Source organism: Labeo rohita, chromosome 25, assembly GCF_022985175.1.
Source record: "Labeo rohita strain BAU-BD-2019 chromosome 25, IGBB_LRoh.1.0, whole genome shotgun sequence".
Taxonomy (NCBI): domain Eukaryota; kingdom Metazoa; phylum Chordata; class Actinopteri; order Cypriniformes; family Cyprinidae; genus Labeo; species Labeo rohita.
In genome coordinates, this window is record NC_066893.1 from 7,422,268 (window position 1) to 7,447,642 (window position 25,375).

Below are 25,375 nucleotides of genomic sequence, written 5' to 3' on the forward strand. Positions count from 1 at the left end.
TCATCTTGTAACTCCCACTGAGTTCCTGGCCCTTTCCTTTCTTTGATATTTCCTCATAAAGCCACATGCTAATTGACTATGATGGACCCATGTGGACCCAGATGTCACCTTTGGTCATGACATTTCCTAAAAGTGTTAGAGGTCACTACAGGTCACTGATCCCAGGCCTGTGCTCTCTGGTAGCGCACTTACTAATACCAGAAACACAGCCAGCGTCTTTGGAGATGGGTTCTGCCCTTGTTTCATAGGGGTCTGTGGTTTCATTTGAACCGAGAAGCTGTGAAGCAGAAGGGGTTAATAAAGGGTCAAAATCCCAGCTGCACCAGCCTCCGGTGGGCCTTTAGAGGTTCTAAGTCTGACAAATTGTCCTCTCTTTATGTCCAAAGCTGGTGGTCATGCTGATTCTCGCCATCCTGGCCAGACGACAGAAGCTGGGTGACAATCAGAGAGGACTTACAGGTTTACTCAGGTCAGTTTGACATCTGCCAATAAACAACAACCCAGAATCTCAATTTCAGACCAATTTAGATACCACGTAGCAGCTCAAGTTAGTTTTACATGAGCTAAACCACTCACTTTCTAAGTATTTATGATTATTTTTTCTATTCCTTTCTTTAGCCCAGTAAACTTTTTAGACCACACACAACACAAGGGTCTTGCCGTAGCGGTGTACGGCGTTCTCTTCTGCAAGCTGGTTGGAATGGTCCTCAGTCACCATCCACTTCCTTTCACTAAAGACGTCGTGAACAAAGGTACGGTGACTATATTTCTATATTTGGTTAAGACTCAGGACTAGCAAACAGAAGGTTGTTGGTTCGATTCCCGCAAGGAACGAACTATCAGTCACCACCATTGTGCACTTAAAGGGACAGTTCAACCAAAAATGAAAATTCTGTTGTTAATTATTCACCCTCATGTCGTTTTAAACTCGTAAGACTTTCGTTCATCTTCAAAACACAAAACAAGATATTTTTGATGAAATTTGAGAGCTTTCTGACCCTGCATAGACAGCAATGCAACTAATGTTCAAGGCCCAGAAAGGTAGTAAGGACATTGTTAAAATAGATTTTAATAGAGACTGTAGAGATTTCAGGCCACCAAAGAGTTTGGGAAATTCACCGGTTTGGAGGGATACAGTGGTTCACCCTTCACCGGTGCTATCAAATGAACGCTCTCTCTATTCACAAGATGGCATCTATCCAGGCTAGACTCAGTTCACACAAGTGGATGAAAAGTAGCACCCTGACTGATCCTTTTTTTCTCTCTCTGAACTGCTGGTCCTTCTTAGCTGGGCTTTGTAATTGGATTATTGCATGCATGCTTTTTTCTTAAGCAAACAGGGTCTTAGGAAAGGCTGTGTTTGCATTATGTAACTGTTTGGTGTGTTAATAAGTGAGTTAGTGTTGGTGAGCCACTATTGTTACCCTTCTCATTCTGGATCATATGACATTTTTTGTTCTTTCCACAGTTTAAAAATCATATGGTCAACTAGAAAGCATTTTACTGAAAGTAACTTACAATACATTTCAGGGACAATCCTGCATATCTGCAATTGGAAAAATAACAGAAAAAGTGCACCTAAAATTAAATTTATCTTGTGTTTGAACATAAAAGAAGAAATGCTAAAGAACTATGAAAGCGAAAGGAGACTTGGAGTGTCAGGCTAAAAAAAAAAAGCAGCATTAATGTCAAACAGTTAAAAAAGAGACAGATAATTTTTTGAGACTGTCAGGCTCAAACAATTGCCAAAAACCACCATAATTTTTAAAGGAGAAGTCCACTTCCAGAACAAAAATTTACATATAATGTACTCACCCCCTTGTCATCCAAGATGTTCATGTCTTTCTTTCTTCAGTCGTAAAGAAATTGTGTTTTTTGAGGAAAACATTTCAGGATTTTTCTCCATATAATGGACTGATATGGTGCCCCGAGTATGAACTTCCAAAATACAGTTTAAATGCAGCTTCAAACAATCGCAAATGCAGTTGTAAATGATCCCAGCCGAGGAAGAAGAGTCTTATCTAGCGTAACGATCAGTTATTTTCATTAAAAAAAATACTATTTAAATATCTCAAACGCTTGTCTTGCTCTCCCTGAACTCTGTGTATTCTGGTTCAAGACAGTTAGGGTATGTCAAAAAGCTCCAATCGTATTTTCTCCCTCAAACTTCAAAAATCATTTCAAAATCATCCTACATCGCTGCAGAAGTACCGACCCAGTCTTTGCAAAGTGAACATGCAAAGAAGATCAAACACCCTTAACAAAAAAGGTAAAACAACGCAATTTTGAAGTCCACTCCAAAACGGAGATATTTCGTTTTTAAAAAACCTTTTCAAAAACTACAACGAATGGCTCCTTTGGACTACAACGTTTGTTTTCTGCATGCAATGATGTCACAACGCAGTCCATTAGACTATTATTAAATTAAATCCCGACTAAATTAAATTAAATTAAATCCCGATTAAATCCTGTTGGGGGGGTGTAGGGACGAGGTGGGGGATTAGCCTATCTTTAGCGATGCAGCACACAGACATGTGCAGTACAGGGGTCGAAACACATACCGAAGCCGCGATCTACTCTGGTTGCTGTGTCGGAGCCGTAACGCGCCGTGTGCAGTGTGCGATAAGAGATTTATTCATCATACAGTGTAGATAGTTTCACTTATAGCACGAACTTGCACTAGAATAGTCTAGGCTGATCAGTTCTTTGATAATGTTAGGCTGCTTTTAGCCTTATGCTGGAGCTGGTTTGGGGCAATGAAACTAAGTATGTAAAATAATTAAATAAATTAGCACAATAATATTATTAGTATTGGTATAAGTATTGGTGATCTCGCAGGCTGAGAATGGGACTCAACACTACCATAGCGTATTATTTACTCACCCTCCATGCATCCTAGGTGTATATGACTTCCTTCTTTCAGACAAATGCAATCAAAGTCTAACAAAGTCTAGTGCATCCATCCATAATAAAAAATGCCTCACACGGTTCCCGGGAGTCTCCTGTAGCAAATCGATGCATTTTTGTAAGAAAAATATCCATATTTAAAACGTAAGATTCACTATTAATCTAGCTTGCACTTACTGCTTTGACAAGGGGCGTAGCAGTACTAAAACACAGTCTAATCTGTTCGCCAATCGCAACGCACTGAGATAGCTAACCAATCATAACACATTTCCTTTTTTCGGAAGGCGGGCCTTCATTAAACCCAGAACTAATCGAGCTGTTTATGCCAGGCCGGGAGAAAGGTATTGTAATGTAATGTAAATTATGAGAAAAATAGTGCGTTTTTGAACCACCAAGCGTGAGAGCATGTTCTAGTACACCCCCAAAACAAAATCAAGACTTTGAAAAAGAGCATAATAGGACCCCTTTAACTGGACTCAGAGGTCGCGTTAACCGAAAATTGTCCGTCATTGACAGTGACGGAAAAATCACTGACCAAGTACAAGTGAAAAATCAAGGCCGCCCGTCACTTTGACAGATTACGCTGAGGGTGATCTATCCTAACTTGTAAGTGTAATTCCTACCCCTGTCCAGTTGGTTGCGAGTGCGCTCCAGTGTAGCAGCAGAGCACGGGATACAGAACAAAAACGAAACTGTCACGAATGTTTTGCTATGCGTTTAGCTTTGATTACACACACGCGAGTACTCAGAAGCTGCAACGATCTATCACGGCACTAAAGAGCACCAAAACAGTATTTATTGCTTGAATTTCCTAACGAAATGGATAGAATTTGAAATCTGAGACTTTGTTTCATATCAAAAGTAACACAAAGCTTAGCCTATTGCGATTTATTGGACAGGAGGCGCGCTATGTAACGTTCATTCATCGATTGAAAACAGCATAGACCAAAAGATGATTGGGATTTATGAATCAAAATTGGTTCTTAAAAATGAGAATATACTAAAATCGCTGTCACTGCGGGATGTGGTGTTGAACATGAGAAGTTCATAATTAAAAATGAAAATGTGAACAAAAATAAAAGCAATTAAATGGATTATAATTCAAATGTGAAAATTAAGATGACGGGTAATAATAGGTAATGACGCAATTTTTAGGACACTGTTAAAGTCTAAGGCAATCTCTGAACTGGACTGTATTCATTTGTTCTTTATATCTAGAGTTCTGGCTGATCCTGGCTCTGTTGTACTACCCCGCGTTGTACTACCCCCTTTTGGCCTGCGGTACGCTGCATAACAAAGTGGGTTACGTCTTGGGTAGCCTGCTGTCCTGGACACACTTTGGAGTTCTGGTTTGGCAGAAGGTGGACTGTCCCAAAACACCACAGGTACTACTTAACTGTGGATATATGAATCTAAGACATCATCTGTAGAGTATAAGCTGAGTTTATTTTAGCTTTTACTTCACTTCTCTGCTGTTTGTTGAGTAAGTTTTTCAGATCCTTCTGTTGGAACTTAAGTTCATTAACCACATCCCATCAGTCCTCTGTTTTGTTCCCATTGTCCTCACGTCTGCTAAATGAATGGTCAAACCTCAAAACAATTTGTTCTGCTTCTTAGGATCTCACCATGGAGCTTTGCTTCAGTTAATCATTTTAGTTTCTGTCAGAGCTAAAGAGAAAAGTAATATGTTGCACAAAATACACAATAAAATGAAATACTCTAGTTTAGTTTGACTGCACTGCCTGGTACAAACAAAAACAAAAAAATCAAACTGTTCAAACTGGCTGACTGGGTTCATGCTGAAAGCCATTTGATTATTTTTAGGGCACAATAAAGAAAGCCTTGTTAGGTTTGAGATTGATTTGCACAGAATATGGGTGGGTAATATAGCCAGACAAACGACTGCAAGCATTTGATGTTATTTGACATTGATTTGTCTGTTTTTCTCCTTGTCTGCAGATCTATAAGTACTATGCGCTGTTCAGCAGCCTTCCTCAGATTGCCTGTCTGGCTTTTCTTAGTTTCCAGTATCCGCTGCTTCTGTTCAAGGGCTTACAGAATACAGAGACGAGCAACGCCTCTGAGGTGAGACTGTCAGCGTGATACAACTGTCGTGAGAGTGTAATAAAGAGGAAAAGACTATATTAAAAAAAGTTCTAGATAAAATTCTTAATAAAATATATATTATATGGGTCAAAGATTCAAAGATGAATAGTGGGTTTGAAGCATTAAAACAATAAAAAAAAAAGTTTTACCCATTTGTGACACTGGACCGCAAAACCAGTCATAAGGGTCAGTTGTTTGAAATTGAGAGTTATACATCGGAAAGCTGAATAAATAAGCATTCAGTTGATTTATGGTTTGTTAGGATAGGACAATATTTGTCCAAGATACATCTGGAATCTGAGGGTGCAAAAAAATCTAAATATGTAGAAAATTACCTTTAAAGTTGTCCAAATGAAGTTCTTAGCAATGCATATTACTAATCAAAAATTAAGTTTTGGTATAATTACAGTAGAATATTTACAAAATGTCTTCATGGAACATTATCTTTACTTAATATACTAATGATTTTTGGCATAAAAGAAACTTGGGTCATATCTGTGGTATATATAAATGTACAAACATACAAATATATATATATATATATATATATATATATGTATATAAAAGTATGTTTTATTTTTACAGAAATATATCTAGTTATGCTGAATGGCAATGAAACATTTTTTTACCCATATTTGAAACATTAAAGTACACACTTTAGTTGCATTTAATATATGCATATAAAATCACTTTTGTAAATTTCATTTGATGTGAACACCAAAATCTTATCTTTGACCCATGTATTTATGTATGTAAATTTATATATGACTTAGAGACTGCTTCACTTATTAATATTTGAAAGGTTAGTTCAGGTTGTAAAATGTCAGCTTCCCCCAAAATGAATGAAAATTATGAATTAATGATTAATGATATTTGTAACCAATGTCTTTTGATGTAATACTGTCAAGGCAATATGTCTAAAATGTCATACAATATTATACATCTATTCTGATATCATAATAAATATGTAGATTGCTACTGAGAATTACATACAGTTGAAGTCAAAAGTTTACATACACCTTGCAGAATCTGCAAAATGTTATTTTACCAAAATAAGATGGATCATGCATAACGCATGTTATTTTTTAATTTAGTACTGACCTAAATAAGATAAGATAAATAAGAGTTGACATAAAAAATGTTTACATATAGTTTACAAAAGAAAAATCCTTCAAGTCCCATAAATTCTTTGGTTTCTCAGCTATTTTTTGTATTTGAACCCTTTCTAACAATGACTGTATGATTTTGAGATCCATCTTTTCACACTGAGGACAACTGAGAGACTCATATGCAACTATTACAGAGCGTTCAAACCCTCACAGATGCTTTAGAAGGAAACACAATGCATTAGGAACAGGCGGTGAAAACTTTTGAACAAAATGAAAATGTGTACATTTTTCATATTGTCCCTAAATATAATATATTTTTCACTTAGTACTGCCCTTCAGAAACTATAGAAGATTCTTACATGTTTCCCAGAAGACAAAATTTACCGTGATCTTCAAATTCAAAAGCGAAAGTCACATTAAACCATTATGTTCGCTTGGCATTTAAGCTAGATTTTTAAACTATTTTTCCTTTTATTTGTCTTTGATCAGTTTGTCTTTAGCATTGTTTTCCTCTGCTGCACTGTATGCGACCCTGTTACAACAGACCTGTGACCCATTTTCGGGTCACGACCCGCCAGTTAAGCACCGCTGTGTTAATTCATAATGAAGGGTCTTAGCAGCATGGAAATGCAAGAGGGGAGTTTGTAAACTCGGCACCTGCATTCCAGAGCTCTAATCATCGTAAGCAGCTCAGTGGGATTGGGTTATGTTTGACTCACAGAGCACTTTACACAAACAAAGTGTTGTTTTCCCATAGGAAACGCACAATGCCAGTGTTATTCAGCTATAATCGCTATGACGAATAAGTTCGGATGAAATAAGAGGAACGATGCCCATGCGAGTAAACTAGATATTTTTTATTAACAAAACAAAACTTTCTTGCAGGACCTCAGTAGCAGTTATTATCGAGATTATGTGAAGAAAATTCTCCAGAAGAAAAAGCCCACCAAAATCAGGTGATGCACGCTTACACTTAGATGGACACTGTTATTTATTAACCCAAAGGTAATATAGCAACTGTATGTCTACTGTATAATAGCCAGTCGGATGGGATATTGTCTATAGACTACTTCCTTCCTCATTTCCATTGACAGGCAGTGAATCACATCTACTGTAAATTCACTTATGCAAAGATTGGTAGATAGTGATCCGCCACTGTCCTGGAGTCTGAATTGTTAGCTAATGTCATTCAACCTGTCTGTACTGTACAGATACTCATCTTTTTTTATGCAAAGATATACTGAGTGTCTGAAATGTCATTGAGTATAGTCGCGTGAGCCATGTGAGGAAATGTTTCCTGTTGCGTGGAAACTCCTTTGTGTCAGTATGACATAGGAACACAACTTAACGAAGGGAAATATCCATTGATAAGAGTGACAGTTATGTGTAGGAAGGAATATTTAGACAAACTTCAGATATGCTTCAAATATTGTGAGGTTTAGACTGGATGTCCAAAGGTTGTTGGTTGAATCCTATTAAAAGCTATTGTGTAAAGAGTGTCTGAACCTGTAACACATCTACTATAAAGAAAAGCATCTATTAAATGTGTAATTGTGCTTTTAAAAGAATATAAAGTGGTGTTGTTTTACAACTATATTGTGTTTTCTTCTTGTTGTTAATGGCTGTTGTCTCTTTCTTTTGCTGCTCCAGCGCATCAAAACCCAAACTGTTTGAAAGACTCAGAGATGCTGCTAAGTCGTACATCTACACACCCGAGGATGGTAACTATTACATGTTAATGTTTCTGACAAACCTAAAGATAAAAAGTAAAAGTAACATGTCCAAAAGTCTGGGATGAGTAAGCTTCTTTTATTCAGCGTGGAATGCGTTAAATTAATGGAAAGTTACAGTGAAGACATTTTTTGTTACAAAAGTTGGACAAGTTAGAAAGTTCTGTTCTTTTAAAACTTTCTATTCATCAAGGAGTCAAGAAAAAACTGATATTGATAATAAATAGTGTTGTTGATTAACTAGTTAAAAAGTGGTCAAGACAAACTTGTTGGCTTGAGAAAGCCCAGCCTGAAAGTTTGAAGCAGCTGTATAAGCTTAAAGTTTGAAAAGGTTCATTTATTTATTTAACACAGATTTGATTTAACATCTTGTTTCTAACATGATTAGCATGTTGCTAGCATATTTAGCATGATTAGCATGTTGTTAACATGATTAGCATGTTTCTAGAATGATTTAACCCTTTGCTAGTATATTTTAACATGATTTAACACATTGGTAGCCTGATTAACATGTTGATAGCATGTTTTAACATGATTAGCATGTCATTAGCATATTTCTAACATGTTGCTAGCTTGTCTCTAGTATGATTACATGATAACATTGCTAGCATGTTTTAACACGTTAGGGTGATTTAGTACATTGTTATTATGTTTTAACATGACTTTAACACGTTGCTAGCATGTTTTAGCACATCGTTTTTATGATTAACATGTTTATATCTTGTTTCTAGCATGATTAGCATGTTGTTAACATGTTGTTAACATGATTAGCATGTTTGTAGAATGATATAACACATTGGTAGCCTGATTAACATGTTGATAGCATGTTTTTAACATGATTAGCATGTCGTTAGCATATTTTAATGTTGTTTTAATTTCTTAACATGATTTATCTCATTGTTAGCATGTTTTAACATATTGTTAACATAATAAACTGTTAATAGCTTGTTTCTAGCATGTTGATAGCATGTTTTTAACAATTAACATGATGATACCATGTTTTCTAACATGATTAGCATGTAAATAGCATGTCATTAACATGTTGTTAGTGTGTTACTAGCATGATTAGCATGTTGCTAGCACGTTTTAGCATGATTAACATGTTGTTAACATGAATAACGTTGTTAGCTTGTTTATAGCATTATGATAGCGTGTTTTAGCATGATTTAACATGTTGTTAGCATGATTTAGCACATTGTGTTATCTTGTTTTAACATGATTTAACATATTGTTAGTATGATTAATATGTTGATAGCATGTTTTTAACAATGTTAGCATGTTTCTAGCTTGTTGCTAGCATGTTGCTAGCTTGTTTCTAACATGTTGATAGCATGTTTCTAGTAGAATATAACACATTGCTAATGTGTTTAATATGTTGTTAGCATGATATGATCTAGCACATTGTTAACATGTTTTTGCATATTGTTAACATGTTGGTAGCTTTTTTTTGCATGATTAGCATGTTGTTATATTTTAACATGATTAGCATGTAATTAGCAAGTTGTTACCATGTTGCAAGCATGATTAGCATTTTGCTAGCATGTTGTTAGCACGATTATCATGTTTCAGCATGTTTTAACTCATTTTTAGCATGTTTTAATATGATTTTACAAACTGCATGTTTTAGCACTGTTATCATGATTAACATGTTGCTAGCATGTTTCTAGCATGATTAGCATGTTGATGGGATGTTGATAGCGTGTTTTAGCATGATTGGCATGTTGCTAGCATGTTATTATGATTAACATTTTGGTAGCAGCTATAACATGATTAGCATTTTACTAGCATGTTTTAATATAATCAGCATGTTAACATGTTGCTAGAGTGTTAGCATGAATTAGCACATTGTTCGCATGTTTCAACATGATTTGACACATTGCTATCATGATTAACATGTTGCTAGCTTGTTTCTAGCATGATTAGCATGTTGATAACATGTTTATAACATGATTAGCATGTAGAAGGCATGTTGATAGTGTGTTTTTAGCATGATTGGCATGTTAGCATGTTATTATGATTAACATTTTAGTAGCGTTTTTTTTAACATGACTGGCATGTTTGCTAGCATGTTTCTAGGATGATTAGCATTTTGATAGCGTGTTTTAATATGATTAGCATGTTAGCATGATTTAAGGCATTGCTAGCATGATTAACATGTTGCTAGCTTGTTTCTAGCATGATTAGCATGTAATTAGCATGTCGTTAACATGTTGTTAGCATGTTGCTAGCATGATTACTGTTTTGCTACCATGGTTTAGCATGATTAATATGTTGTTAGTATGATTAGCATAATGCTAGCATGTATGTTTTAGCATGATTAACATGTTGCTAGCATGTTTTAACACATTGTTAACGTTTTAACATTATTTAACACATTTTTTGCATGTTGTTTTAGCATATTGTTAGCATGAACATGTTAACATGATTGGCATGTCGCTAGCATGTTGTTAACATGTTGTTATATTTCTTGAGCATCAAATTAGCATATTAGAATGATTTCTGAAGAATCTTGTGACACTGGAATAATGATGCTGAAAATTCAGCTTTGCATCACTGGAATAAATTACATTTAAAAACTTATTTAAATATAAAACAGTCAGTGCAAATTGTAATAATATTTCTTATTTTACTGCATTTTTAATCAAATAAATGCAGCCTTGTTGAGCATAAAATACTTACCAAATTACCAAAACTTTTGAACAGTAATGTATTCATTTAATGTGTTTATTTTCCATCAGTTTTTAGGTTCCCTTTGAAACTAGCGATCTCTGTGGTTGTGGCGTTCATTGCTCTCTATCAGGTAAACAAACACTTCAACAAATGAGCCTGTTTTTGAGTTTTTTCAGTTTGAAATGATTTAGTAATATGCTTTTAATGCATAAAACTTGGCAAAAGCATGATAGCATTTCACGACGTTCTCCATTGTTTGTGATCTGTTAGATGGCGCTCCTGCTGGTGTCAGGCGTGCTGCCCACCCTACACATCGTCCGTAGAGGAGTGGACGAAAACATCGCCTTCCTGTTGGCCGGTTTCAATATCATCCTGTCAGACGACCGTCAGGAGGTGGTCAAGATTGTAATCTACTATCTGTGGTGTGTGGAAAGTGAGTCAGTTCATTCTCATACTGCTTCAGTTCTTAAAGTCATTGTGGAGTCATCTGGATTAGTGCAGGTTTAATAATGGTCTCTGATAAGCAAACGTATGCCAGCACAGCCATGCAAATGTGAGCTTGCATTGATCCAGACTGCTGGAGGTTTGCATGCATCAGTGCAGAGCCCGAATCGCACACATCCACTTTCACTCAGCTTTAAACAGCCATGTAAATCAGCAGACGAATAATGAAGTGGTCAGCAAAGCCGGCTGCTGAACTGAGGGAAAGTGCTGAGGCTGTGAGAGTGTGTTTGTGCACCTGACATTGACCTTTCCAGCTCATTTGATTGTGTTTGTTTCAGTTTGCTATGTGTCAGCGGTGACCCTGTCCTGCCTGATCAACCTGCTCATGCTCATGAGGTCCATGGTCCTGCACAGGTGAGACTGACAACCTCAAAATCAGTCAGATAAACCTGTTTTTAAAACTGCTCTTCACAAATAGAGTTTATACACAGCACAGCAAAGATCTTTCATGTTATTTTTTTACATATAAATTATTTTATATTTTCATATTTTGTTTTTATTAACTACAACTTTTTAAATACAACAACAAATGTGCATTAAACAGATTGCCAAATATTAATACAGAATGAAAGAATATTAAAAAAAAAAAAATTAAATATTCTAAGTAAAAATGTATTTATTTAGCAAACATTAAAACAGTTGTACTGAAACTGTAATGTTCTGTTTTATTTTGTATATTGTAATTATAATGTATTTATAAAATACATTTTTTCACTTCCAGGGTTATTATTGTTACCTAAAATTAAAAACTAAAACAAATTTACAAAATAAAGTTGTACTGTAACTGTCATTTTCAGTTTTATTTTTTATTTTTTATTTTTTATCTTTTATTTATTTATTTAAACTTCCAGGGTTATTATTGTTGCCTTAAATTAAAACTAAAACTAAACCCTAAAAAAAAAAAAGTACTGTAACTGTAATTTTCAATTAAAATTTTAATATTTTAATTAAAATATATTTATTTATTTATAATTATTATTTATAATTATATTATTTTATTGCATTTATCTTTTTTTCACATCAAGGGTTATTATTGTTACCTAAAATTAAAACAAAAACTAAAAACTTAAAAAAGAATCTTTTTTAAGCAATTGTACTGTAACAACTGTAATTTTCAGTTTAATTTTTTATATTTTAATCAAAATGCTTATTTATTTAGTTTTTATTTATAATGTATTTTATTATATTATTTTATTGTGTTTATCTTTTGTTTCACTTCCAGGGTTATTATTGTTGCCTAAAATTAATACCAAAACTAAAACCTTGAAAATTATCTTACCAAAATAAAGCAATTGTACTGTAACGGTAATTTTCAAGTTTATTTTTTATATTTTAATCTAAATGTATTTATTTATTTATTATTTTTAATGTATTATGTATAATGTATTTTATAGTATTATTTTACTGCGTTTATCTTTTGTTTCACTTCCAGGTTTATTATTGTTGCCTAAAATTCAAACTAAAACTAAAACTTTAAAAAATTATTTTAACAAAATAAAGCAATTGTAGTTTTCCCCAGGATTTGACACATTTCTTCCTTTTTATTGGTCTCCTCATGTCTCCAGACTTGTACATTTACACATCATTCATGCACATATGTGAAAGCATTATTAATAATTTTCTCTTCATCATAACTGACTGCTCCTATTATGAATAAGAGTTAGCCAGAGGTGAAACAGGAAAAAAATCATTTATACGGCTAATGAGAATGAGGTAATTACAGTCAGGAATAGCAGATTAAAAATAATGACTTTTCAAATTGAGTTTTTAAATGTCATTAATGACAGTTTGACTCTGTGACCTGCAATTCCATCTCAGTTTGTTGTTCGTAAAGAGACGCCCCCAGTACATCTACTGTATGTCTGCAGACGCTCTGTGTGTGTGTGTGTGTGTGTGTGTGTGTGTGTGTGTGTTAGTGCACTGAAGGCTGTGTCTGTGTTCACTCAGGTCTAATCTGAAGGGACTGTACAGAGGAGACGTGTTTAATGTGTATAACTGCCACAGGAGCATCAGACCGTCCCGTCCCGCGCTGGTCTGCTGGATGGGCTACACCAGCTGCCAAGCTGCCTTTATCTGTCTCGGTGAGAGCATGTTTATTCACTGTATGCCATGTGAGACCCTTCTGTTCGAAAAGCCCCTCATTCTCACCGCAGACCTCTGCAGAAGTGTGAGAAAACAGTCTGTAGCATTTTTAACACTTAAACAAAATACAATAATTTTGTTTTTACCTGCTAAATGGAGCCTGAATTTATGTACTATAATAAACTCTTTTTTTTTAATTAATAATAATTAATTCATTCATTCATTTAATGTAGCAGAGTTCTGGGTCATTCTGGAATTTCTATAGTACGTTATGGAATAGTACGTTAGAAGACAATACAAATCCATCATGGATATTATTATGTTTTTATTTTTTTTAAATGTTTAGAATAATATACCTCATAATATGACTAGGAACATTTATTAGGAAAGTAAGTAGGATGAAGTTTGTTCTGGTTAAAAAAAAACAAACAAACAAAAACTAATAAGAAAAATAATAAGAAATATGTATTTATATTTATTTAATTATGAATATGTGTATTCTGTGTACACACACAATAGTACATTAAATAATATATTATTAATAATATATTTAATAATAATAATAATTATTATAATAAATGTAGATATTTTATTGAATTATTTATATATTATATTTATATTTATTTAAATATTTATTTATTTATATTTTGTTCATTTATTTTATTTGTATTTTAAAATATTTTATATTATAATAATATTGTCTAAATATTTTTTAAAATGTTATTACAATTTATTATTATAATTTACAGTTAGTACATTTATTTATATTAACATTAACATTTTTTAAATATTTTTTATATTTTTTGCTTTATATATATACACTACCATTCAAAAGTTTGGGGTCAGTAAGACTTGTAATAGTCTTTAAAGAAGTCTCTTATGCTCATCAAGGCTGCATTTATTTGATTAAAAATATTGAAAAAAAAACAGTAATATTGCAAAATGTTTTTACAATATAAAATAATGTTTTTTATTTTAACATACTTTAAAATAGAATTTATTCCTGTGATGAAAAGCTGAATTTTTATCAGCTGTTACTCCAGTCTTAAGTGTCACATGATCCTTCAGAAATCATTCTAATATGCGGATTTATTATTAGAATGATCAATGTTGGATAATATCAACAGTTGTGTTGCAAAATTTTTTTTTGGAACCTGTGATTTTTTTTTTTTTTTCACGATTCTTTCATGAATAACAAGTTTAAAAAGTTCAGTGTTTATTCAAAATATAAATATTTTATAACAATGTAAATTATTTATTATTAACTTTTAATAAACTTTTAATTATTAACTTAATACATCCTTGGTGAATAAAAGTATTAATTTCTTAAAAAAAAAAAAAAAAAAGAAAAAAAGAAACAATAAAAATGTACTGACCCCAAACTTTTGAACGGTAGTGTATATATATATATTCAAATATTATTTATAGTTTACATTTTGTTCTGTTTTGTTTTTTTAAATAATTGTATGTATTTATTTATTTATTTATTTATTTATTTATGATTTAGTTTTTATTTTATACATTTTTGTTTTCATAATTTTTATATCTATTTATTGTTAGTAAATTACATTTTATTTTAAAAATAAACAAGGTTGGTTTTTTTTTTTTTTGTTTTTATTATGTTTTATATCTATAGTAACACTATTATATATAGTAAGTACATTACGTTTAATAAGGAAATAAATAAGGTGTTTTTGTGCTGTTTTTAATAAATAAATAAATTTTATGTGTTTGTTTATTTAGTTTATTTTTAAATGTAATAATTTTGTTTTCATTATTTTTACGTCTATTTTTATATCTATATTAAAACTATTATTTATAGCTTGTACATTACATTTATTAAGAAAATAAGTAAGGTGGTTTTTGTGCTGTTTTTAATAAATGTATTTTATGTATAAATTTATATTAATGTATTTCTGTTTGATTAATTTGTGTTTTAAATGTTTGTTTTTTTATATATATATTTTTATCAAAGCTATTATTTATAGTTAGTGCATTTACTAAGAAAATAAGGTGTTTTTTGTGCTTTATTTTATAAATAAATATATTAATTTATAATATAAAATAATATAATATAATATAATTATTTTGTAATACATTTTAATGAATTAATGGATACAAAAAATACTGATGAGCTTTCAATAAATACTTAATTTTTATTTATTAATTATACTGTTGTTTCATTTAATTTTTTCTATTTAATTTTTATTTGTGTTTATTAATGTATTTTTTTCTGTTTAAAGTGAATTTATATTATATATTATTATAAATTTATAATAGTATTTTAATATTTAATTTTATATATCTTTATTAATTATTTTATTTTATATTTCATTATTTCATGCATTGTTTTTTTTTTTTTTTTCTTTTTTTTTTTTTTAAATAATATCATGTTAATATTTCTAGTTTTCTCAAGTGTGAAGTGATTATGAGCACATTTGATTACTCGTGCATGTCTGATTGTGTCTGTGTGCAGGCATGGTGATCCAGACTCTGGTGTTCTTCATCTGCATTTTGTTCGGTGTCTTCCTCATCATCATCCCCATCCTGTATGGAACCAATCTCATGCTCTTCCACATTATCGCCAACATGTGGTGAGTTTAGATGATGAGCCTGACCTCATCACATGCCCTGTGACCGCAGGGTCGTGACCCCGTGAGCCACGAATCTCCGCTAAAGCCTCCTATCAGTCATCTCTCATCATGAGCCATAAAGCCCAGTGTTTAGACGAGTGCCTCTTAAGATGCGTCTCACTCTCTGTCTTTCTCTCTGAAGGCCCTTCTGGTTGATGCTGTTCCTGGCTGTGCTGATCCAGCATGTGACCTCCAGGTTTTTGTTCATCAAAAAAGATGCAGGAACAAGAGATCTGAACAACAGGTGCCAATTATACATAATATTACTACCGCCAAAACATCTGTTCTGCCTCTTAATGGATATTAGCTTTAATGTTGATGTGCATTCACCATCTGGTAGGCCATGATTGTTCAGCCAACAATAAACACTTTTTTATTTTCTATACATTGTTGAATTTGTAAACAGTACTAAAGAATTTCATATTAACTGACATTTCAGATATTAAATGGTAAACAGTTTTTTGCAACACCATTGTTACTAATAACAGTTTTACAATTACATAATATATATACATTGAAAACATGAATAATATATTTAAATATAGTTATTATTAATTATTTTTCTTTCATTCCATTATTTCATTCATTGTTTCTGTAACTCATTAAATAATGTTACATTATATATATATATATATATATATATATATATATATATACATGTATATATATATATGTTTATTAAAAAATAATTATTATAATTGTTATATTATTTATTAATTATTATATTATTTTTAGTTAGTAAATTATCATATAATAGAAATCCATCATAGATAGAAAAAGTTATTTTATTTACATTTTTAAAAAAGTAAATTTTGTGTTATTTTAATATTTAAATAAACACATTTAGATTATATATAAATATAAATAAGTGTAAAAAGTGTGTAAAAAAAAAAGTATACTTTTATTTTATAAAGTACTACATTTTATTATAATATTGTCAAATGGCAAATAGTATTTTTAATTTTTCAATTATCATAATTATTAAACAAAACATATCAAATGTTACAAATATGTGTAATAATTAATAACCTTGTTAATAACCTTGTAAATAATATATCTAAAAAAATTATAAATATGAAAAAAAAATTATAGCAACTAATTACATAGATTTCAGACTGTCTTTAATAAATTAATATATTTTATTATATTGTATATTTATTTTTGTTTCTTAATTATGTTACTGTTTTCATTTTTTCATTATTATTAATATAACATTTATTTTTATTTCTTTATTACTTTGTTGTTTTCATTTATTTTTTCTATTTATTAAAAAATATAATATTATTATTCATAGTTGGTACATTATCAGAAAATAAAATTCCATCATAGATGGAGAAAGTTATTTTATTTAGATTTTTAAAAAAGAAAAAAATATATATTAAAAAAGTGAATTTTGTGTTATATTAATATTTAAATAAACTACATTTTATTGTAATATTGTCAAATGGCAAATAGTATTTTTAATTTTTCAATTCTCATAATTATTAAACTATTTATTACAAAATATAATATTATTATTCATAGTTGGTACATTATCAGAAAATAAAATTCCATCATAGATGGAGAAAGTAATTTTATTTAGATTTTAAAAAATACCAGAAGCATTTATTAAGATCTTGTTTTTAATTAAGAGTTGTTTTTAATGTTTAACATTTTATTTTAATAAAAAATTAGTTTTTTTTTTTTTTATAATTATTATTTTATTTTATTTTTAACCCTTTTTTTCACTTCCAGGGTTATTAACTAAACCATTTAAAATCTTTACTTGAAATAAAATAAAAGATTATTAAATATATATATATTGAATCATTTGTCTTTTTCAGTTGTTTTTTCTTCTAATTAAGGGCTATATAGACATTTAAAAATTGACCTAAAAAAAAACTAAAAAAATTGAAATAACAGAAAATATGAAAATTTAAAGTAATTAAAAATTCAATAAAAAACTATAATATAAATATGTAACCTTTAAAAGGATAGAAATGATATTACAACTTATTATATTTATTATTTTGCTTTCATCCCATTATTTCATTCATTGTTTTTGTAACTCATTAAATAATATAACAGAGTGAAAATGCATAAAACGTATTTTATTAATTTTATTATGTTCACCATTTATGTTTACTATGTGTATTACCATTTTTATTTAAAAGAGGATGTAATATTTCATCTTAGTAATGCACTATATGTTTGCTTGTATGAAGAATCATGCTGTTTCCAGAAGTTGAATGTGCTTTTGTTTGTTTTATTTTCTCCACAGAGGAAGTCTGTTTCTTCTCAGCTATGTGCTCTTCCTGGTTAATGTGATGGTTGGTGTCATCCTGGGCATTTGGAGGGTAGTCATCACTGCCCTTTTCAACATAGTCCACTTAGGACGCTTGGACATCAGCCTTCTCAACCGCAACTTCGAGCCGTTTGACCCAGGTATACAGCTGGACAGAGCGACACATTAAATTCAGATTCATTCATATGTATATCATTTTTAGATATTTCTGTTCATCTGATTGGATGACTCTTCACACAAGAGTCATCCAATCAGATTTAGGCCAGATTTTTAGTTGCACAAATAAAAGTGTCTAATTGAAATCCGGTTGTGATCACAGATATCAGAAAGCCTGTGTAGTGTCAGATGTTGGATGCGATTGTTATTTGTATGTATGCTTGTCTCTGCAGGATATCGCTGCTACGCTCATTACCTGAAGATTGAGGTCAGCCAGTCTCACCCCGTCATGAAGGCCTTCTGCGGGCTGCTGCTGCAAACCTCAGGCCAGGATCATCTCTCCGTCCAGAGGATGAGAGACGCTGAAGAAGGTCTGTGCTTTTATTTCTTTATTACTTCAGTTCATGACAACAATGCGATTACGTTTAATTCGCTGGAGAGCGACCTGTTCCACAGTCTGGTCTCAAACTCAAAGCTTTTAGTCTTCAGAATTAATTCAGACTGAGGACGCGGTTTAGTGTTTTAAAGCTGCGCTCATTCAATTTGTCCAGTGAGTTTATCAGTGAGTGTGTGGAAACTGAGCATTTCAGGACAGTTTCCTGCTGTGAGTCTACCTGTTGAAAATAAAGATCTCAAATATGTATGAGGATGTTTTTGATTGATTGTTGTTATCAAAAATGAAATTTCTAAAAAAGAATAACTGACATTTCAGGCACGATAATTTTTAAAATAAATAATAAAAACATAATTATAAAAATTGTCATTGTAAAACATGTAATAAAATATCAATTATTAATAACATAATTAATAATTGCACATGTGTGTGTGTGTGTATATATATATATATATATATATATATGCAACATATGCAACAGGCATACATAGAAAAATTGCTACATTATGGATATTATATGTATATATGTAAGGGATAATCCATAGCACAATTATATAATAATACTTTCTTTATAATTAATTCAGTACTTTCTTTTTATAATATTGTTTCATTAAAAAACATTCATAACACAGCTGATTGTATAACTATATATTTTTTTATTATTATAATAAATTAATAATAATAAAAACAATTGGGAATATTTTTGTTATATAAAGTAAAATTTATTTAATAGTTTTAAGAAAAATTATTTATTACACAGCTAATTGCATAATTATAAAAACTATAAATTAATAATAATAATAGCATAATATATAAAATGTGTATATATATATATATATATATATATATAATTACAATTATATAAATGTATATCAAAATAAAATAGTGAAATATGATATTATGAATTAATAACATAATAAAATAAATAAAAATTCATAGTGATTTTATGTGTACATATATTATATTTTTATATTTTATATTATATTATAGTATATTATATTTTTTGTTATAAATACATTATAAATATATATATATATATATATATATATATATATATTAAATACATTAAAATAATGCATTGTAATTCATTGAAAAAGTTTATGGATTGTTCTTATTAAACAATATTCTAAAAATTCTAAAAAAAAAAAACAAACAAACAAACAAACAAAAAAGCCCTGACATTTTAGGCACAATATTTATTATAATAAATTATAAAAACAATTATAAAAATTGTAATTGTAAAACATGTAATAAAATATCAATTATTAATAACATAATAATAATAATAGATAGATAGATAATTATATCAGCATATATCAATATAAAATTGTGAAATATTATAATTATTAACATAATGTAATAACATAATAAAATAATAATTAATAACCATGTTATATGTGGGGAAAAAGGTTTTTTTGTTATAAATACATGAATACATTGTAAAGTAATACATTGTAGTGCATTTAAAAAAATTGATTGTTGTTAAAAAAATAAATAAAAAGCAATAAATTAATAATAATATTAATAATTATATTTAAAAATTACATATATAAAATAATATTTGTAATAATAAACAGTAACAGTTTATTTTGTTATAAAAATGACATTTTATTGTAATATTGTCAACAGTACTGTATAGCAGCTAACATAGCTAATTACATAACTATAAAAAACCATAAATGAATAATAATAAAATAAAAAATAAAAAAATAATATAATATGTAAAAATTATATAGATATAAAATTATAATTTATTATATATATATATATATATATATATAATAAATTTAATTATAATATTGTAAAATTACAAAACATCATTTTAAATTGACCATGCATAAAAAGTGCTGGATTGCAGTTATGTACGATTAATAAATAACCTTTTAAAATATTTTTGTTATATATTAAATAATACATTCTTGTTATAATATTGATATATAGCAAAAATCTTATTTATAACGTGCCGTGCACCATATTTTGCGCAAACAGATTGAACTCCCAGTACTCGGTATAGTTTAAAAGGATCAGATTAAATTCATTTACGTTTAATGCATTTCAAAACAGAAAGCAGTGTAAAATGATGTTAGATCATCTGTGTCAAATCTCTGACTGAAACTGAGATTCATATTGATCTATGTGTGATTTCTCTTGGGTGATTCATGTCTATATGCACAGACGGTTGGTTGGTCTTGTTTTTGGAATAATTGATTCATCATGTTGCCCTGCACGCAGCAGGCGAGCATTCCCGCAATCATTACATTTGTCAGGAGAAATTGGGCCCCGATGTGCAATAACTCACCCCGGCCCTGCTGCTGCTCAATCAGACCTGTCAGACAGACACGGCTGAGTCCATAGTGTGAGCATCCTATGTGCATTCACATTTTACACTGCTCATCTGCTTTCACACAGCAGAGCGGAGATGAAATTAGAGCTTTACGCGTGTGTCTTCTCAAGTCAAAGTCAGATCAGTCAGTGTTTACAGGATGATAGGCAGCAGAAGGTGTATATTCAACATTAAATAGCCCTGTCTTTTGTTGATTTTACACCTACAGAAGTACTGATGCTTGTTGCATTCACAAACTGGAGGAACCTGATTTGCATTTGTATTTGCATACAATATTAAGTATTATCTGAGAAGAATTGTTGAATGTGCTAGGTTACACATATGAGCTTAGTAACTGACTGTTTCATATGTGTGAGTCATAGTTTTTACACTTACATTACACATTACATGGTAATCGCACATTGTGTATGTTCCAGCTGTAATATTGTGGTTTATGGATGACATTTGTTTACATAAAGTGCCTTTATTTTGTGTCTTTTTTTAATTTAATTTAAAAAATGATATTTATTTTAATATATTAAGGACAGACTACAGATTACTGCACCGGTTGTGATTCTTCGGCGCCACGTCAAAAGAAATGCATTATGGATTTGCAGTCTCTGTTGAATCATGTAATTTGATTAAATATAAGACAGTGCTAATAAACGTTTTTTAGTGTGTTGTTCTCACGACTCCCAAACACGAACGAATTGCGGTTTTGAGTTTTTTTAGTGAATCAGAAACAGTACACGCAATCAGTGTAGTTTGATTCTCAAACAAATTACTCTTATGAGTCGGTTCCTTGTAGTGAATCATAAACAGACTGCGCTAGTGGAGTTTAACTTCCGAGCGAATGACTTTCATGAGTTGTTCTTTGTAGCGAATCATGAACAAAGGGCGCTAGTGGAGTTCGACTTCTGAATGAATGACTCTTATGAGTCAATCTTTGTAGCGAATCGCAAACAGAGCACGCTAGTGGAGTTCAACTTTCGAACAAGTGACTCTTACGAATCGTAAACAGAGCATTAGTGGAGTTCCACTTTCGAACAAATGACTCTTATGAGTCGTTCTTTGTAGCGAATCGTAAACAGAGTGCTAGTGGAGTTTGACTTTCGAACAAATGACTCTTATGAGTCGTTCTTTGTAGCGAATCGTAAACAGAGTGCTAGTGGAGTTCAACTTTCGAACAAAAGACTCTTATGAGTCTTTCTTGGTAGCGATTCGTAAACAGAGCGCGCAAGTGGAGAATGACTTCTGAACGAATAACTCTTACGAATTGTAAACAGAGCACTAGTGGAGTTCGACTTTCAAACAAATGACTCTTATGAGTCGTTCTTTGTAGTGAATCATAAACAGAGCGCGCTAGTGGAGTTTGACTTCCAAATGAATGACTTTTATGAGCCAGTTCTTATTTCCGAATAAATTACTCTTAGCTGTTCCTTGTAGTGAATCGTAAACAGACTGCGCTAGTGGAGTTTAACTTCCGAACGAATGACTCTCATGAGTTGTTCTTTGTAGCGAATCATGAACAAAGGGCGCTAGTGGAGTTCGACTTCTGAATGAATGACTCTTATGAGTCAATCTTTGTAGCGAATCGTAAACAGAGCACGCTAGTGGAGTTCAACTTTCGAACAAGTGACTCTTACGAATCGTAAACAGAGCATTAGTGGAGTTCCACTTTCGAACAAATGACTCTTATGAGTCGTTCTTTGTAGCGAATCGTAAACAGAGTGCTAGTGGAGTTTGACTTTCGAACAAATGACTCTTATGAGTCGTTCTTTGTAGCGAATCGTAAACAGAGCGCGCTAGTGGAGTTCGACTTCCAAATGAATGACTTTTATGAGCCAGTTCTTATTTCCGAATAAATTACTCTTAGCTGTTTCTTGTAGTGAATCGTAAACAGACTGCGCTAGTGGAGTTTAACTTCCGAACGAATGACTCTCATGAGTTGTTCTTTGTAGCAAATTGTGAACAAAGGGCGCTAGTGGAGTTCGATTTCGGAATGAATGACTCTTACGAATCGTAAACAGAGTGTGCTAGTGGAATTCGACTTTCGAACAAATGACTCTCATGCGTCATTCTTTGTAGCGAATCGTAAACAGAGCGCAAGTGGAGTTCAACTTCAGAATGAATGACTCTTATGAGTCGTTCTTTGTAGCGAATCATAAACAGAGTGCTAGTGGAGTTCGACTTCAGAACTAATGATCCTTACGAATCGTAAACAGAGCACTAGTGGAGTTCAACTTTCAAACTAATTACTTTTATGAGTTGTTCTTTGTAGCGAACCGTAAACAGACCGTGCTAGTGGAGTTTGAGTTCGGAACGATTGACTCTTACGAATCATAAACAGAGCACTAGTGGAGTTCGACTTCAGAATGAATGACTCTTATGAACCGGTTCTTATTTCTGAACGAATGACTCAGTCACTTCTTTGTGGTGAATCGTAAACAGTCTGTGCTAGTGGAGTTCAACTTCCAAACAAATGACTCTTATGAATCGTTCTTTGTAGCGAATCGTAAACAGAGCGCGCAAGTGGAGTTCGACTTTGGAACGGATGACTCTTACGAATCGTAAACAGAGTGCTAGTGGAGTTTGACTTTCGAACAAATGACTCTTATGAGTCGTTCTTTGTAGCGAATCATAAACAGAGCGTGCAAGTGAATTTCAACTTCCGAACGAATGACACTAATGAGCCAGTTCTTTGTAGTGAATCATAACTAGACCGACTTTGAATGAATGAGCCATGATCCTGTTCTTTTAATAAATGGATGACTTCTCAAAAAGATGACTTACCTCTCAGTCTGATGATTGATTCAGTGACTTGAATAGCAAGTTTATATATAATATTATAATAATGTGTGTGTGTGTGTATATATATATATATATATATATATATATATATATTATATGTGTGTGTGTTGTGATATATAATGATGTTATAATAATACATATGTACAGTATAGATAGATATAATTTTTTCTTGCCATTTACAGGTACATTGAGTGAAACTGCATAAGCTACATGTTGGTTTAACGTTTTACATGTTCAACATTTTAAGGTATTCAACTGGTCCAGCAAGAGAAGAAACAGAACAAGGTGTCCAACGCCAAGCGAGCACGAGCGCACTGGCAGCTCCTCTACACACTGGTCAACAACCCGTCCCTGGTGGGCACCAGGAAACATTTCCAACGCCAGAGTTCTGAAAGCTTCATCAACGGAGCCCTCAACCGGACCTCCAAGGAGGGCAGCAAAAAGGAAGACGGCACCAAGGAGCCCAGCAAAGAGGCAGAAAGCGCCACCACCAACAACTGAGGACTGAAAATCACCATGCGGAGAAGGAGATCGGCCCTCCCTGCCCCCCCAGCCTCTTCATACTTAATGGCTGCTGGCCAGATATCGATGATAGTATTATTTGCTTTGGTGTAGCAGAGAAGCACATGTGTTTTAGCTAAGTGCACTTACAGCTCAGTGCCTCAGGAAGAACTTCATGCAGTCGTAGTTAACGGATCCTTTGCACATGTGTGTGAATGCATGGATGGATGGATTGTGTCTTTTGTTGCATGTGTGTGTGAGACCGTCTCTCCGTCTTGGACTTAGCGTATCAGGAATTTTAGTTTGGCACTGAACTCCCATCTAACTGCTTGATGCGAGGTTAGTATGTGTGACTATTTATGAATGTACAGGTTCTGCTCTTTTGCAAATTGATGAATTATTCATTTCCACTCAGAATCTTCATTTTTGCACTCAGTGGTGAGAATGTTCTTATCATAGATAAAACCAATAATGTCCATTATGGGTTGATCTGTGTCTGTTTTCATTAAGACAACATCTGCTGTAATTGTATTACAATTGTTTGACAAAATATGAATACAATCTATCTCACTGTTACATTGACACTTAATTTTGATATTTCCCTCTATGTCTTGTTCTGCTACCTATGGCATATTTGTGATTGAAATGAAATAAATATTAAAAATAAAGGTATGTCGACTGTGTTAAATTAAGGGAAATGTTTCCATTTCCTGCGTTGCGTAAGACGCATGATTTTACGTTTTAAAGAAACCAAATGAAAACCGTTTAAATCAGTACATATAAATAAAAAATATTTTTTTTTTCCATGCAGGGATTTAAAAAACTCTAATGCATTATTTATAAGATTATTACGAATGTTTAAAACAAATATGACGGCACAGATGTTGAAAGAGCGCAACTGTTCCGCAACCACATCATTCCTTTGTTCTACACAATAGTTTTCTCAAGAATATCCATAACGAAAAATCACTACTATTACACGTTATATTGTATATAAATGTATAAAACACAAGTTCGTGAATTTAGATGTTCAAGAAATATCATGGATTCAGACTATTTATATATTTGTTTTGAAATATTCGTTTCAGAAAAACAAAAAACTAAATAAATCATACATTATTCGGGTCTTTGTAAATTTTGCAAATCAAAATAAAAGCTAACAAAT

General features: G+C 31.7%; 1 protein-coding gene across 3 annotated transcripts in view; it reads left to right on the forward strand.

Moving 5' to 3' along the window:
* The window catches only part of stra6 (signaling receptor and transporter of retinol STRA6), a 36,863-nt gene extending 11,979 nt beyond the window's left edge, over nucleotides 1–24,884 (forward strand). For all 3 annotated transcript variants that reach the window (XM_051100380.1, XM_051100382.1, XM_051100381.1), the window contains exons 4-18: nucleotides 387–469; nucleotides 619–752; nucleotides 4,126–4,292; nucleotides 4,867–4,992; nucleotides 7,008–7,078; nucleotides 7,773–7,843; nucleotides 10,591–10,652; nucleotides 10,793–10,955; nucleotides 11,305–11,380; nucleotides 12,974–13,107; nucleotides 15,585–15,702; nucleotides 15,884–15,985; nucleotides 18,002–18,165; nucleotides 18,415–18,552; nucleotides 23,957–24,884. In XM_051100380.1, coding sequence (XP_050956337.1) covers nucleotides 387–469; nucleotides 619–752; nucleotides 4,126–4,292; nucleotides 4,867–4,992; nucleotides 7,008–7,078; nucleotides 7,773–7,843; nucleotides 10,591–10,652; nucleotides 10,793–10,955; nucleotides 11,305–11,380; nucleotides 12,974–13,107; nucleotides 15,585–15,702; nucleotides 15,884–15,985; nucleotides 18,002–18,165; nucleotides 18,415–18,552; nucleotides 23,957–24,210 — 1,863 coding nt within the window. In that variant the 3' untranslated portion in view covers nucleotides 24,211–24,884. The remainder of the gene's footprint in view (nucleotides 1–386; nucleotides 470–618; nucleotides 753–4,125; nucleotides 4,293–4,866; nucleotides 4,993–7,007; nucleotides 7,079–7,772; nucleotides 7,844–10,590; nucleotides 10,653–10,792; nucleotides 10,956–11,304; nucleotides 11,381–12,973; nucleotides 13,108–15,584; nucleotides 15,703–15,883; nucleotides 15,986–18,001; nucleotides 18,166–18,414; nucleotides 18,553–23,956) is intronic.
* Nucleotides 24,885–25,375: the final 491 nt, after the last annotated feature.